Source organism: Homarus americanus, unplaced genomic scaffold (genome assembly GCF_018991925.1).
Source record: "Homarus americanus isolate GMGI-L3 unplaced genomic scaffold, GMGI_Hamer_2.0 scaffold23578, whole genome shotgun sequence".
Classification (NCBI taxonomy): Eukaryota; Metazoa; Arthropoda; class Malacostraca; order Decapoda; family Nephropidae; genus Homarus; species Homarus americanus.
The window spans coordinates 8,205,093-8,220,393 of NW_024733231.1; the positions used below are offsets into that span (position 1 = coordinate 8,205,093).

Below are 15,301 nucleotides of genomic sequence, written 5' to 3' on the forward strand. Positions count from 1 at the left end.
GAGTCCAGGCCGATCCCCGTGACCTTTCCCCTAGTGAGGTCAGAATGCCTCAGCATAACTCCTCTTAGCAACCACCTCCATTATATCGGCTACTTCCTCAGTCTTAGCAAGGATCTCTTTCCCAAATTGTTCTAGTTTGGCAACCAGCAAGGCTCCAGCTTCATCTATTTTCGTCCCTAGGGAACTCGTTCCCCTATGGCAGGGGTTCTCAACCAGGGGGGAATTTCCCCCCTCAGGTTTTCAGGGGGGGGGGGGAAACTGATACTAATATGGAAAAAATAAAGGATTTTCAGTATTATATGCATATTGTTTGGAATGCACTTTTTGAGGCAGACAATCTTGGAAAGGAGGGGGGAATGACATTCTGACATATGGTGAAAGGGGTGCATGGGGCAAACAAGGTTGAGAACCACTGCCCTATGGCTTGCAATCGCCTCTTTCACCTTGACTATGCAGTCAGAGCAATACCAGCAACAGCCTTTATGCTTTACGGCAGCTTGCATCTTCCTAAACGTTGCATTAGTCAGGCCTGTATCATCTATAACCGTCCTTCCCCCGCAGTAATCACATGTCATACTCATGGTTGTTGTTGTTGTGGGGGGGGGGAGGGGGAGGGTGGTGCAAACTGTTATAAATCTACACCTAATTAAAAACAAAGATAAAAAACAGTACTTAGCTGCCCTCTGCTGGTTTTAACCTTCCCTGTTGTCTTTTGAGTTGTCTTCTGTTGTGGGGCGGTAATAGAATGCCTTTAAGGATAGCCAAGCTTGTTGATTTTATTTATTTTTTATTTTAACTTTTATTTCCTGATACTTTCTCTTCTAGTTCCCATCGACGAGTATATCTCTTTGTGCTATCACTGTGTACACTGTATCTCCCTGTGAATGGTGTATTGTAGGCACAGTTTCAGTCCACGAGAAAGCACACAAATAAAATAAAATTTAAAGTCTCTGTGGCACCTTTAACACGACTTGGTTTCTCCTGGCAGTGGTCCTTAACAGCTTGCTTGCCAATTTGTATTCACTTTAAGTTATTTACAACCTCTTCCGCGGTCACTGATGACACTATGAACTGACCATAACTCCGTAAAAAAAATTAAATAAAAGCTTTGTCATATGGCAATGATTTTGTGGTTGTAGGCCTCTTGACCTGGGCTGTACCTCCAACTCGGTAGAGATTGAGTTTTCAAAAATACAATCCCGTCTAGCATTAAAAATCCTACATCGATTTACACTTTCACATCACTAAGACGATCTTGATGATTTTATGTAATCACTGTCCAATTTCTGCGGCTCTACAACGAAGGCCTGAATGCCGAACACACTTTGTTACAGAGACGCAACACGACCCAACCCTCGCTCCTAACAGTGCTCTCCTGAGCATAAAATGGTTTATTATTTCCTGGATAAACTTCAATACGGGGAATAAACAAACAAGTGTAAAATAAAGCTGAATTTCTACACAAAAGTCACGTTTGAACGAGAAATTAGTGATGGCTACACATAAAAATGAGCCAAGGTGGATGACCAAAAAACTTAAACATGACATAGGAATAAAGAAAGGAATTTATAAGAAATTAAAGGGAGGGGAGGAGCAGCTCGGAAATAGGTATAATGAACTATCTAGGAATGTTGAGAAAAATGTAAGGAAGGCAAAGAGGGACTACGAATTCAGGATAGCAAGAGAATCCAAGGCGAATCCCAAGGGATTTTTCAAGGTATATAGGACAAAGGTCAAGGACAAAGTGGGACCCTTAAAGTCAGAGAGAGGAGAAGTGATCGATGATACTGAGAAAATATGCAAAGCATTAAACAGCTACTTATCAGTTTTCACATAAGAAATTGACGAGGAAATTCGAGAGGTGGAACTGATATTTAGGGGAAATGAAGAAGAGAAATTAAAGAATATCACCATCAGAAAAGAGGATGTTCTTAAGAAGATAAATAAATTAAAGAAGGCAAAATCCCCAGGGCCGGATGAAATCTTCCCTCGAGTTTTGAAAGAGTGTAAGGAACAGATTAGCGGACCCCTAGTAAATTTATTTACAAAATCATTAGACACGGGAGTTGTGCCAGACTTGTGGAAACTGGCAAATGTAGTACCCATATTCAAAAAGGGAGACAGAGCATTACCGGCAAATAACCGGCCGATTAGTTTGACGTCAGTAGTGGAGAAATTTCTTGAATCAATTATAGCAAATAGCATGCAATCGCATTTAGAGAAAAACAAATTATTCTACGACTCTCAACATGGGTTTACAAAGGGAAAATCTTGTCTAACAAATCGGCTGACGTTTTTTTAGGAAAGTCTTCGAGGTAGTAGATAATGACGAAAATTACGATGTTATCTACTTAGACTCTAGCAAAGCGTTTGACAGAGTACCGCATCAGAGGCTTCTGAGAAAAGTTATGGCTCATGGTATCGAGGGGAAGTTTTAAATTAGATAAAATCATGGCTCACCGATAGAACACAGAGGGTCAGCGTAAATGGTGTTAAATCTGAGTGGGGCTGTGTTACCAGTGGGGTTCCCCAGGGGTCAGTACTGGGTCCACTCTTGTTCATAATCTACATAAACGATCTAGATACTGGGATCAGCAGTGACATAAGCAAGTTTGCGGATGGAACCGAAATAGGGCGACAGAGTAATTCAGGGCAGGATGCAAATGCACTACAGGAGGATTTAAATAAACTGCAGGAGTGGTCAGAAAAATGGCAAATGAAATTCAACACCAGCAAGTGCAGCGTACTTAATACTGGAAGAACAAATACTGTCAATGGAAACGGCCTTAACAACATCAACCTAGAGAAGTCGACTTGTGAAAGAGACTTTGGGGTACTTGTAAGCCCGGACCTACGGCCAAGAAAACAGTGCGTTAATGTTCGAAATATGGCAAACAGAGTATTAGGTTGTATATCTAGAAGTGTAAGTAATAAGAGTGCAGAGGTCATATTGCAACTATATCTTGCGTTAGTCAGGACGCACCTCGATTATACGGTTCAGTTCTGGTGCCCTTATTATAGAATGGATATCAATTCACTGGAGTCGGTGCAGCGAAGAATGACGAAAATGATTCCGGGACTTAGAAACCTTCCATATCTAGATAAGTTGAAGAAATTAAACTTGCATTCCCTAGAAATACGAAGAGTGCGGGAAGATATGATAGAAGTATTTAAGTGGGTGAAGGGAATCAATAAAGGAGCTATAGATAAAGTTCTTATAATATCCGAGCAGGATAGGACACGTAGCAACGGATTTAAGTTGGATAAGTTTTGGTTTAGGAGGGAGATAGGAAGTAACTGGTTCACAAATAGGGTGGTGGACGAGTGGAACAAGTTTAGTAACTTTGTTGTAAGAGCTGGAACTCTGGAAAGTTTTAAAAGGAGGCTAGATAGATTCATGGATGATAGAGAGTGGTAGTAACTTTAGACAGGAGCTGCCATGCACAGGCCAACCGGCCTATTGCAGAATCCTTATTTTCTTATGTTCTTATAACACATAATCTATTACATTGCTCATTTATCTTTTTACCTCCACTGTTTTTATCTTATGACAAACAGGACAGTTTCACTGTTTCACTCAGTTGTATTCAGCCCTGACTACAGGGCTGTGATGCCACATCAGGGTACTCCACGCTCTAAGCTAATTAAACATATTTAAAACTATTACTAGCGCCAGGTGTCTAGAACTTACCCCTTTAAGGGTGAAACACGTGTTCAAATGTTCAAAAAACTTAGCCTTCACAGTGGTGCAGTAAAATACAATCTCCTTTACAGGGTAACATGCAAGACTCACGAAACCTTGTGCCATGTCATCTAACTAAGCAGAGATTCAACCATAATCAACTTTTGTTCACACCATTAGGTAGCAGCACTCGTGCACACGCTCATTCACAGCACTAGGTAGCAGCACTCGTGCACACGTTCATTCACAGCACTAGGTAGCAGCACTCGTGCACACGCTTATTCACACCACTAGGTAGCAGCACTCGTGCACACGCTCATTCACAGCACTAGGTAGCAGCACTCGTGCACACGCTCATTCACGCCACTAGGTAGCAGCACTCGTGCACACGTTCTCACAGCACTCAGCACTCGTGCACGCTCATTCACAGCACTAGGTAGCAGCACTCGTGCACACGCTCATTCACGCCACTAGGTAGCAGCACTCGTGCACACGTTCATTCACACCACTAGGTAGCAGCACTCGTGCACACGCTCATTCACAGCACTAGGTAGCAGCACTCGTGCACACGCTCATTCACAGCACTAGGTAGCAGCACTCGTGCACACGCTCATTCACGCCACTAGGTAGCAGCACTCGTGCACACGCTCATTCACACCACTAGGTAGCAGCACTCGTGCACACGCTCATTCACACCACTAGGTAGCAGCACTCGTGCACACGCTCATTCACGCCACACAGTGGATCACTCACTCGCGCTCGTTCGCATTACATAAATATCACATAATCCCCTGAATGCGTAACTTAACCCCTTGAGTACTGTAACATAACCCTCGAGAACGATAACTAACCACTCAAGTACAAACACTTATCTGTTGAGGACGATAAAAATCCCTTGAGGACGATAATTGTTCCCTTAAGGACGACAAATAAACCCCTTAGGGACGATAAATAAGTTACCGTCCTAAAGTTATTGTACTCAAAGGGTTAAAAGTCTCACAAAAACTAAAAAAAAAAGAGTATTTAGTGTATTTAAGAGAAGCTCGGAGGTCGAGTGGATACAGTGATTGCCTGTGGTTGTGAATGGGTAGCTAAGTTTAAGACTAAGGGAAATGAATGCTATCTTATGCAGTACTGGCCATGCTGCCTCGTTTTGTATCGAAGACTTAGTAAACAGTGTGCTGCATCCACATCATCACTGATGGGCAGTTATACCTATGGGATTCAATTTAATTGATATATCTCTGTACTGTACACTGTCAAGCTAGAAAATAAACCAAACATAATAAGCCTTAAATAAGTAATGTAAAGCATAAATTGAGACTATCATTTACCTGTGTGAGGATGGTAGAGATGGTCTAGGGTGACAAGTTCAAGTCTCTACCACTCTTTGGTGGTTCATTCTTATTATACCTTATTGGGGGACAGGTGGTAGAAGCGGTTCCGTTTTTGCCTCGCAAGCGAGATGTCACGGGTTCGATTCCCGGGCCGGTGGAAGTTGCTTGGACTTATTTCCTAGCCCCCATTAGTCCCTGTTCACCTAGCAGTAAAGTAGGTACCTGGTGTAAGTCGAAAGTTGCGAATTCGTATTCAGGGACAAGTTGTTGGAGCTTCCAATAACTTGATGACATAAACCACTGACTCTTCAGGCTTCTACGCCCTTAACTCATGAGACAAAGGCAAGCATGAACTTAGCATGCTTCCCTGTTGGGCGCTGTAAGCGCTGCTGCGCTTCACCTTACACAAGGATGTAGGGGAGTGCCCACTAAAAAAACAAATAAAAAAAATATGCCTTATTACATCACATCAGTCTGAAGGGGCAGCGCAAGAGGAATTATCACTGGGGCATTTAGGCATGATTGCATTACACCATAATTCGGAAATAACGAAAAAAACACGAAGTCAGAATCACGTTGTAAGTGCAAATAAGAACAAAGATGGCGGAAATGGATCAGAAACAGCGCTCAGGGCCCTCACATCACACCACCGCCCGCCAAATTCAAAACAGGTCTTCCCCCTTCTCTTCCAATCGTCTAATCTCCGGGGTATCAACGAAACTTGCAGGGTATTTCACCTATATGTAATAATCGGTTATGCGTCAGTTTCTAAGTATACCTAATCATTTTTCATGTCTGAACCTTAATTAATTTCACACATCAACACATCACCACAATATGTTTACCAGAGGACACACACACAGTCATAAACGAAGGAATGAAAATAATCACACCTTTGTATTTCTTAATATTTAATTAGGGCAAATCCAACACACGAAAAGTTAACAAGCTACAATAAAAACAAATCCTAAGAGAATTGCTTTAACTGAACTTGTTACAAAATTCTTAAAGCTAATTGATACTATGTTATTATCATGTGATCAATAAACAGCCGAGACACAACTAGCTGTCGCACCCACCTTCCGCTGACTCGTGGGTTCTAGACAAGGAACTATAACACCTACCATACAGACTAGAACTAAAAATAACCTCAACACTCAAAATACAGGACTACACAATAATCACATCAGCCAAAATACAATACATTACGATTATAATATAAGAATATTAAACACAATACATATTACTTTTTGCAGAATGTAAGTAAGAAATTAAACTATAAATGGAATCGTCCTTCACATAACTCTAACCTTGATTCAGTCTTAACTTAATCTATATTGCCTAACACACGTTAAAATCTTTTGGGAGAACTTGTTAATAAAACGCTGTTTGTTTTAGTTGTTGAAGATGAAGTCTTTCTTCCAGGTGCAGAAGGTCATGTTGTGAGTGATGAAGTGTCCCTCTGCCCCGTCTCTCACATAACAAACTTTAGTATTTGCTGCATTACCGGACCCGCTGATTACTCTATTGATACAGGTCATAGATCTGCTGACATGTAGTCTCGTTCAAGATTCTTCGAACACTGCTGGAGACAGCTGGCAACTCAAGGCCGTTTGTTTACTATAGTACGTAGTATAATATAATACGAAACAACAAAGCCCAACCATTAATTAAGCAACAGGGAACTAAGTAACCAATCACCGATAACCTTTTACATTCATTCATAATTGTTACTACGTACTATAGTAAACAAACGGCCTTGAGTTGCCAGCTGTCTCCAGCAGTGTTTGAAGAATCTTGAACGAGACTGTACAGTACATGTTCTTATAGTTGTTCCGTGGCTCAAAAGCGGGGAAAGATGCAGTGACAGAAGATGGCTAACAAGTGTCGTAGCATAAGAGGGTAGACAGGTGCTCTGACACAAAAGGGCTGACAGATGCCGTGACACAAGAGCACTGACAGGTGCTGTGACACAAGACGGCTGACAGGTGTCATAACACAAGACAGAGGACAGGTGTATTCCTAGTACTTAGTGGGAAAATATTTCCGTGTTGTAAGATAACGCTGACTCTCTACCATTGATGGATATCAACCCGTAGAAATATTTTATTTGTATGAGCCAAGACCCTAATTCTTAACTCATGAAAATATCCCAAATAGTCGGCTGATGAAGAATACATAAATATATGTTAAAATTACTCGTCAAGCTGGACAAACACTTCCAGCCTCATGTCTACGATACACATAAACAATTATTGTGGTGTTATGTGACCCAGACAGGTGAAGATGTCAACAAAGTGGAGAGAGCAGCCGTCGAGCGTGACAGACTTTAGGTACATACCATTGAAGGTCAAGGGAGAGATAATAATGTTTTGACTGTTATATGTTGAGCGTTTGACGTGCATTAAGCAGCTGCTGCAGTCCATGGAACAGTAAAACAAGTGTTGGTTATATAGCGTTCACACTTCTCCCTAATTAACATCAACAGTAATGCTTCAGTAGGAACTGTGTGTAGTACAATTGAGGTGAGAGCGATCTACCCTGACAAGGATAAGGATTTGATCAAAACTGACACAGTCGTGCACTGCAGCCCCGCTGTTTATACTAAACATTAACACATTTTAAAGATAAAGTGTTACCGTTCTTTCTATCAGTGTGGTAAATTATTTACATTCATTAACTCACATCAAGGTCTTCTTAGCATTTAATAAATATAAATGACGGAAATTTCTCTTGTAGTAATTTCCAACTTATTTTAAGTGGTCAATCTAAGGGGTTCAGAGTTGACACCAAACTGTGTGTGTGTTAAGAAGACGTTTATAACGCGTGTATACAGCAGGCCTAAGTATGAGTGTCATGTGAGAACCCCTGAACTTACAGTGAACCTGTACAATAATTCAGGTGTGTCGGGGAGATATAAATGTCAACACACAAACATCAGCAACAGTATGAGGAGCTTCACGTCAGTTCCTTTAATTCACTTTCACCATCATAGACTGGACGGCCATATTAGCCTCTGAATGTTCACATACATAATTATTATCCTTCTACTTATTCTTAAGTTTTGTGTATTATGGGTAAAAGTTGTCAAGAACAGTCTTACACGTGATCCTTCAGTCACAGACAACGTGACTCATGGAACCAAACATAGTGGAGAAAACACAACACTTTGATCCTTGAGTCAAATTTATCTTGTATAAACTCTGCTCTTAAGGTGACTAAAGTTCACCTGTAAATGAAGTAAACTGCAGGTGAGTCAAAAGGCATGACAGTGTTTACTGGAGCAGCTGGATATTACAAATGCCCAAGGGACCAGTGGGAGATAAATCCCTCACCTGTAGGTACTGACCAGTCACTGGGCTAGTGGCAGTGAAAGTGATCATCTCACCTGTAATTAATGCCGTGTTTGGGTAAGTGTCAAAGACAGGGTTGTCGAAGTCGCTGGAGGTACCAAAAGTTATCTCTACATTATCAAAAGTTGGCGTAGGATGGCCGTCACCACGCGTCCAGACATAGATTGTGCTGATAGTTTGTGGGGAGTCTAGAGTGGCCCGCCAATACCCTTGAACGTCACTAGGACTCGCAGCCCAGCAGTAAAATAGAGGACCATGGTACTTCGGGATATGACAGTAAAACCCATTTATAACAAATTCTGGATATAATCCTTCCGAGTGAACAGTGGAGGCCGAGGTGCTCACAATATGGGACGTAACATCTCCTTCCTCCAAGTATGCATAACAATAATCGTAGGTAAAAATACCAGGATAGATGTGACCAACAGCTGCTCCAGGCCAGCGACCATCCAGGTGGCCTCCGTTGATGTGACACGAGGCGCCTGAAAGATAATAATGACATGAACTAAGATGACTATTCCTCTCAACTGATGATGTAAGAATGACTTCAGCCATGAATAAGAATATATTTCATAAAATCTCTAAAGTTACCCAAAAGACATAACCTCGACACATATGTTGGCTTAATATCACAAAACTAAAGTAGAGAAAGTGTGGAAAGATTCTCTACGTTATCATTGTTCACGCACTTTGTCTGTTAGCCAGTCACAAATACGGGTGTTGAGATCAAGCTGCTGTGGATCTCTTCTGATATAATTGTAAGCCTCAGTGAACATGATACAGTTGATGTCTACGCCAAACTCGTGTCTAACAAACACACTGTTGAAAACAATCTGGGACTGACAAAATGAAACTTTAGAACTGTAACCAGGAGTGAACTTGCAGATGCAACAGGGGCAGGTAGACAAGTGCAAAAAGGCATTAGTCAATCCTTTGGCTACCATGATGGGATGTATCAGAGAGAAACACATACAAGTAGGTGGAACAACTCTAAAGATCAATAGATTACAAGATGATGTAACTGTTAGACTAAGGATAAGACAGAAGTACTTCTGGTAGTATGACTTTCAGGCTGGTGTGAACACAGTTAAATGAGTGTAAAATGTGCGGTTAGAAATACGGCCAAACACTCCAGTACACCGTCCTAGTTCACTTCCTCCCAAATTGAAGCAGTATCGACCGCAAATGATATAATTTGAAGGGCTTCTTACCTTTAATAAGTTTAAGGGCTTCTTACCTTTAATAAGTTTAAGGGCTTCTGACCTTAATAAGTTTAAGGGCTTCTTACCTTAATAAGTTTAAGGGCTTCTTACCTTAATAAGTTTAAGAGCTTCTTACCTTAATAAGTTTAAGGGCTTCTTACCTTTAATTAGTTTAAGGGCTTCTTACCTTAATAAGTTTAAGGGCTTCTTACCTTAATAAGTTTAAGGGCTTCTTACCTTTAATTAGTTTAAGGGCTTCTTACCTTTAACACAGAAGGCCCTACACAGAGGTTCCTCAAGACATTTTAAAGCACAAGACGTCCTTGAAATTCTCTGCATCTCTACAACTTTTATTGTACAGATAGGAAATGGATCATTATGTGACGACGCCACCTGGGTGGGGAGAGAAAATGGGGGACATTAACGAAATATGGTACGGTGTTTATTCTTCCTTATATCTCGAGGGATCACTTATCTAAAGGTCTTAGTGATACATAAACTTAACTTTATTTTTCTCATCGTTGTTGTTTAAGGTTGATTTGACCCCATTTATTAACACTTGAATATATTTTACTGTTAATTTATGTACGAAATATTTAAAAATAAATAAGAATAGAGTGGATCGTCACCTTGTACACTTTTATGGTTGTTATCACAGCACTGGTGACCAGGAAGTTGGACAACATCAACGCCATCACTTTCATCACAGTTCCCGCCATCGTCGTCCTGCTGACAAATACCATTATTATCATTATTATTATTATTATTATTATTATTATTATTATTATTATTATTATCCTAGTTATGCCCATCCTCATATGGCAGAGTTGTAAAAAGTACCGGACTTTGTTACTCAAGTAAAAGTATTGTTGCATTGGGAAAATGTTATTCAAGTAAAAGTACCAGTATCCAAGGTTCAATTTACTCAAGTAGAAGTAAAAAAAAGTATGTCATTCATAAAGTACTTAAGTGCTGAAAGTAAAAAGTAATACAAATACTAATTGTCTCAAATATTAAAATAAATCCTCAGTAAATTCTAAAAAGGTTAACCAAAGATAAAAATTAAAAACACATTATGGTTATCCAATCAGAACCTAATGAAAGAGAATACGTTCAGCCGCTCTTCTCCCTACAAGCCATCGTAGAGACAGTGAACAGGCTGATAATATATCCATCCAACACTATGGTCACTTTCTTTTTTTATCCACACAAGTATCGTCGACGTAGACTTATGGTCTGCAAACATAAGGTTGTCTCTGCTCACATTCAGTGACTATACAGACCTTTCTAGCAAGTATCTGAGGCAGGGGAGACCCTCACTTCTCCTCCTGTAAACTCTGTAACTGTTCCAACGTTAACAGCCTTAATTCAACACTATTGCTTTAACTGTCCCACTGTCAGGGACCTCCTACCACAGGGCGAGTCACTGACCACTATATGTACGCTACCTACACTTCGGTGCTGCTAACTCCAATTGTCCTTAAATCATATCAATATTGTCTCTTTAACACAAGTCATAGTCTGACCTGCGAGGCACGAGTACCAATGTATTATGTTTGACTGCATGGTCTTGTGACTAGGCTTAAGAACTGCAGCGGGCCTATTGGCCCATTCTGGGCAGTCCCGCTTCCACTCAACCCCTATTGCTCATAAGTCCGTCCAAACTATGTTTAAAGTTATCCAGCGTTTTCAACTTGATGGTGTATGGTAACTTGTTCCACTCAACCACTACTTTATATCCAAACCAATGTTTACCTATCTTGTGCCTAAATCTAAATTTGTCTAATTTAAAACCATTGCTAAGAGTTCGCTCCTGGTTCGATAGTTTAAATACCAATGTTATGTCCCCTTTGTTTAGTCCTGACTTCCATTTATACACCTCGATCATGTCGCCCCTCACTCTACGTCTCTCGAGGGAGTGCAAATTAAGATGCTTTAACCTGTCTCTGTACTCAAGGTTCCTAATGCCCGGGATTAATCTTGTCGTTCTCCTCTGAACTCTTTCTAGGGATTCTATATCCATTCTGTAGTACGGTGACCAGAACTGAACTGAGTAATCCAAGTGAGGTCTTACACTCGCAAGATATAGGTTTAGGATAACCTCTCGTAGTCTTGTAACTAACACTCCTTTCTATGAACCCAAGTACTTTGTTTGCCTTATTTCGAGCAAATACCCTCATCCCTAATGATATGACCAAAGTATCTCAATTTTAGTTTTTTTTTATTTAAAATTTTTTTCTTGAAATTTGTAATAATCTTAGTACTTTTTCATTTGTTGCTGAAGTGTTATTATGTTATTATTGTGCTTCAACAACTAAGGTCTTTAGGCGAGTATCAAGGTTATTAATTACACCATTTCATCAACAATAAAACAAGTAGGAGATATAAAACACTCTTAATGGCCAAACATTATTTGTTTTGCTGTCATTGTAACTTATTTTTTACATTCGCTCATAACATCACATTTCAAAGGTCTCCAACCTCTTTCTGGTGTCTGCTGAAAGCGTCCAGGTTTCTGGTCCATGCAACAGATCTCACCATATGTAGCCTTTCAGCAGCCTTTTTCTCAAATTGAAATTAATATCCCTTTTTATGACCTGTTCTTGTTATGATTTCTCTCGAACATCTACCATCACAGCAAATGTTACTTCCCAAAAAGACAATATTTTCCATTTGTTTGAATTACCTGTTTCCTATAATAATTTATTTTAGGCTTTATTTCCAATTTGGAAGCAACCACTTCTATCCTCTTTTCCACCAGTATGTTAACCAGTTTTTGTAATGCCTCTTCACTTTGCTTGATAAGAGCAGTATCATCTGCATAGTGTTTATTTGATATTACTTTACCATTAACCTTTATTCCTTCATTGTTACTAAGAACTTCTCTCATTAAAGATTCTGAATATGTATTTTGTAATGTTGGAGATAGAACACAGCCTTGCCTTACTCCCTGTTTATCTGTGAACCATTTAGTAAGTTCATTATATACTAACACTGCAGCCGCCTGTTGCCAGTAAATAATTTTTATAGAATTATAATGTCTCCTTCGGTAATGCTTATTTTTCCAAGACCTCTATAAGTTTATTGTGTTTTACCTTATCGCAACCTATTTCAAAATCAACAAAGAATATATATACAATTTTCTTTGGCCCTCAAATTCCTCGTCTACCTTTCTCTCAGAGAACTACCACATACTTAGCTGATACCAGCAGTAAAGGGTTGTGAATACTTATTGAAGTTTTAATGAGGTTCAGCCAGTGTTGTGTTGCAGCTACTCTCATATAAACTTATGGTAATGTAATAAAGCAAGGTTAAAACTAGAGAAGCTAAATTGAAAATTTTGAGTGAAAGGAATTTGAAACATAGTAATAACATAATAACAACTCAGCAACAAATTTAAAAGTACTAAGATTATTAAAAATTTCAAGAGAAATGTTTGAAATATACAACAAATGAAAAGTGAGATACTTTGGTCATATACTTAGGGATGAGGGGATAACATGAATATTAATGGGCAGAGTTGAAGGTAGGAGGGCCAGAGGAAGGTACAGACTGGTATGGATGAATGAAATAAAAAAACTGAGTCTCCAGAGAGAAACAAAATCTTGGAGGATTGGTAGTTGCAGCCCGAGAACCTTTAGAGTGGAGGACTGTGGTCGCCAACCCTCAGATATAAGGACGGTACTCTGATAAGTGTTAATAAAATCTTAGTATTTATGCCACATAAAATGTCATCTACGGGAATGTGAATAAAAAGTTTTTTGAGTGTGCTGGACCAACAAAGGTAATTCAAGAGAGAGGGCTCGACAGTGGGACCCACAGTAAAACTAATCTTACAAAGTACTGTACAAGCAAACATGCAAGAGTCACGCGAGCCTGGCGTCAAACACAGGCTGAGAGAGGACGGGTTCTGTACATATCCGAGTATGGTGTGGGTGTTGGTGAGCCAGGTGTGGCTACGGTTATACAATTTGATGTTATAATATTATTGCGCTTCAACAACAAAGGTTTTTAAGCGAGTAATTACACAAGTTCATTAACAATTAAGGGTTATGAGAGAAAGAACTGTTATAATACCACACCATTGGTTCACACCGGATATCCATAACAGAGATTATAACTCAAGAACAATGGACAGACAGCTCACACTATAAACCTTCCGTCACAAGACAAGTCAAAGAGTTGTCACCTGTTGGCTGGGGTTGAGGAGAAGTAGTGGTAAGAGAGGAGCACCAGACTGACCTCAGCGCCGCCACTTGTAAGAATGGTCAGTTGAAACCTTGACTCACTCAGTGTCCACATACCTGGCCACTGACCAATCAACTTTATGACTTTATTGACTGCAGCTTGAACAAAAATACGTGGATGATGATTGGTATTAAACGACTTAACTGATCCTTACTGGCTTAAACTATAGAGAGAGTTTCCAAAATGGTTCACAATGCTGTATAATATATAATCAACCTGGAGTGTATATGTACTGGATGTTCAAGTGTGTGTGTGTGTGTGTGTGTGTGTGTGTGTGTGTGTGTGTGTGTGTGTGTGTGTGTGTGTGTGTGTGTAAATTTCAAGGTTGTTGCCCTATTATATTCTTTTTATTTTATGACTTTATATAAAATGGTTAATTTTTTCCTGGATATACTTCATCACGGTGAATAAACTAACACGTGTAAAATAAAGATGAATTTCTACACAAAAGTCACGTTTGAACGAGACCTTAGTGATGGCTACACATCATTGCTGCATAAAACATAACTTATTACATTGTTCATTTATCTTTTTACCTCCTTCACTGTTTTTATCTTATCACAAACAGGACAGTTTCCCTGTTTCACTCCCTTGTATTCAGTCCTGACTATGGCGTTGCATTGCCACATCAGGGTACTCCACGCTCTCAGCTAGTTAAACACATCTCAAACTATTACTAACGCCAGGTGTCTAGACCTTACCCCTTTGAGGATGAAACACCTGTTCAAATGCTACTCGGTGCCAACGGCTCAAAAAACACCGCCTTCACCTATGCAATTTACTGGGAGGTTCACACAGTGGTGCAGTAAAATACAATCGCCTTTCCCGTGTAACCTATAAGACTCACGAAACCTTGTGCCATGTCATCTAACTAATCATAATTCAACCCACAACCAACTTTTGTTCACACCACTAGGTAGCAGTACTCTTGTACACGTCAATCACGCCAGTAGAGGACGGCACTCGTGCACACGCCACACAATGGTTCACCCAATCGCGCTCGTTCGCGTTACATGCACACCACACACCTCCCCGAAGACATTGAGGTCTACTTGAGGACCCACGAGATCTGGATTCATCTCTTCGTCTCATCGCCGTTAGTCTGAGAATCCCATCGCACCCCAAGTCGCTTTGGCCACTACAGCGTGGCGGGAGCTGCGTCCTGGATGCTCCTCTGAACTTACGCCTGGCGGTGGGCCTGGTGCTGGACCCTTGATGCTGTCTGGTTCCACTGGAGCCTTTGCCTCAAATATAGGCTCCAAGACGCTCTCTGGCATCATCGGATAATGGGGACGGTGGAACTTCCTGTTCCCCCACAGGACGCGGCCACTATCCATTTTAACAAGCTCGATCCTAGACCCACGACAACACCTAAGGAGTCCCATCGACTGCTCATATGGACCTGCACGTCGTCGTAGGCATCAAGGTGCAGCCGGGAAAGCTATTACGCCGTGGAGTCGTGCCGCGATTTCGCATTTC

The 15,301-nt window shown here is 40.5% G+C and overlaps 1 protein-coding gene across 2 annotated transcripts; it reads right to left on the reverse strand.

Moving 5' to 3' along the window:
* Window positions 1-6,780: 6,780 nt before the first annotated feature.
* On the reverse strand, window positions 6,781-13,822 carry LOC121869427. 2 transcript variants are annotated; one of them, XM_042370767.1, is made up of 4 exons: window positions 13,764-13,822; window positions 10,204-10,300; window positions 9,838-9,967; window positions 6,781-8,854 (listed from the first exon to the last, which is right to left on the reverse strand). In XM_042370767.1, the coding sequence occupies exons 2-4, from the start codon at window positions 10,291-10,293 to the stop codon at window positions 8,295-8,297; spliced, it is 780 nt and encodes a 259-aa protein (XP_042226701.1). In that variant the 5' UTR covers window positions 10,294-10,300; window positions 13,764-13,822; the 3' UTR covers window positions 6,781-8,294. The 2 variants fall into 2 exon arrangements, with proteins under 2 accessions (XP_042226701.1, XP_042226700.1); XM_042370766.1 differs by having other exon boundaries at window positions 10,204-10,303; window positions 13,764-13,821.
* Window positions 13,823-15,301: the final 1,479 nt, after the last annotated feature.

Excerpts from the sequence above, each read along its gene's own strand:
- LOC121869427 (XM_042370767.1), bottom strand. The coding sequence starts at position 10,293 with ATGGCGGGAACTGTGATGAAAGTGATGGCGTTGATGTTGTCCAACTTC. Across the intron at positions 9,968-10,203 it reads CAACCATAAAAGTGTACAAG|GTGGCGTCGTCACATAATGA; the intron begins GTGACGATCCAC and ends CTCCCCACCCAG. Across the intron at positions 8,855-9,837 it reads TAGGGCCTTCTGTGTTAAAG|GCGCCTCGTGTCACATCAAC; the intron begins GTAAGAAGCCCT and ends ATTATCTTTCAG.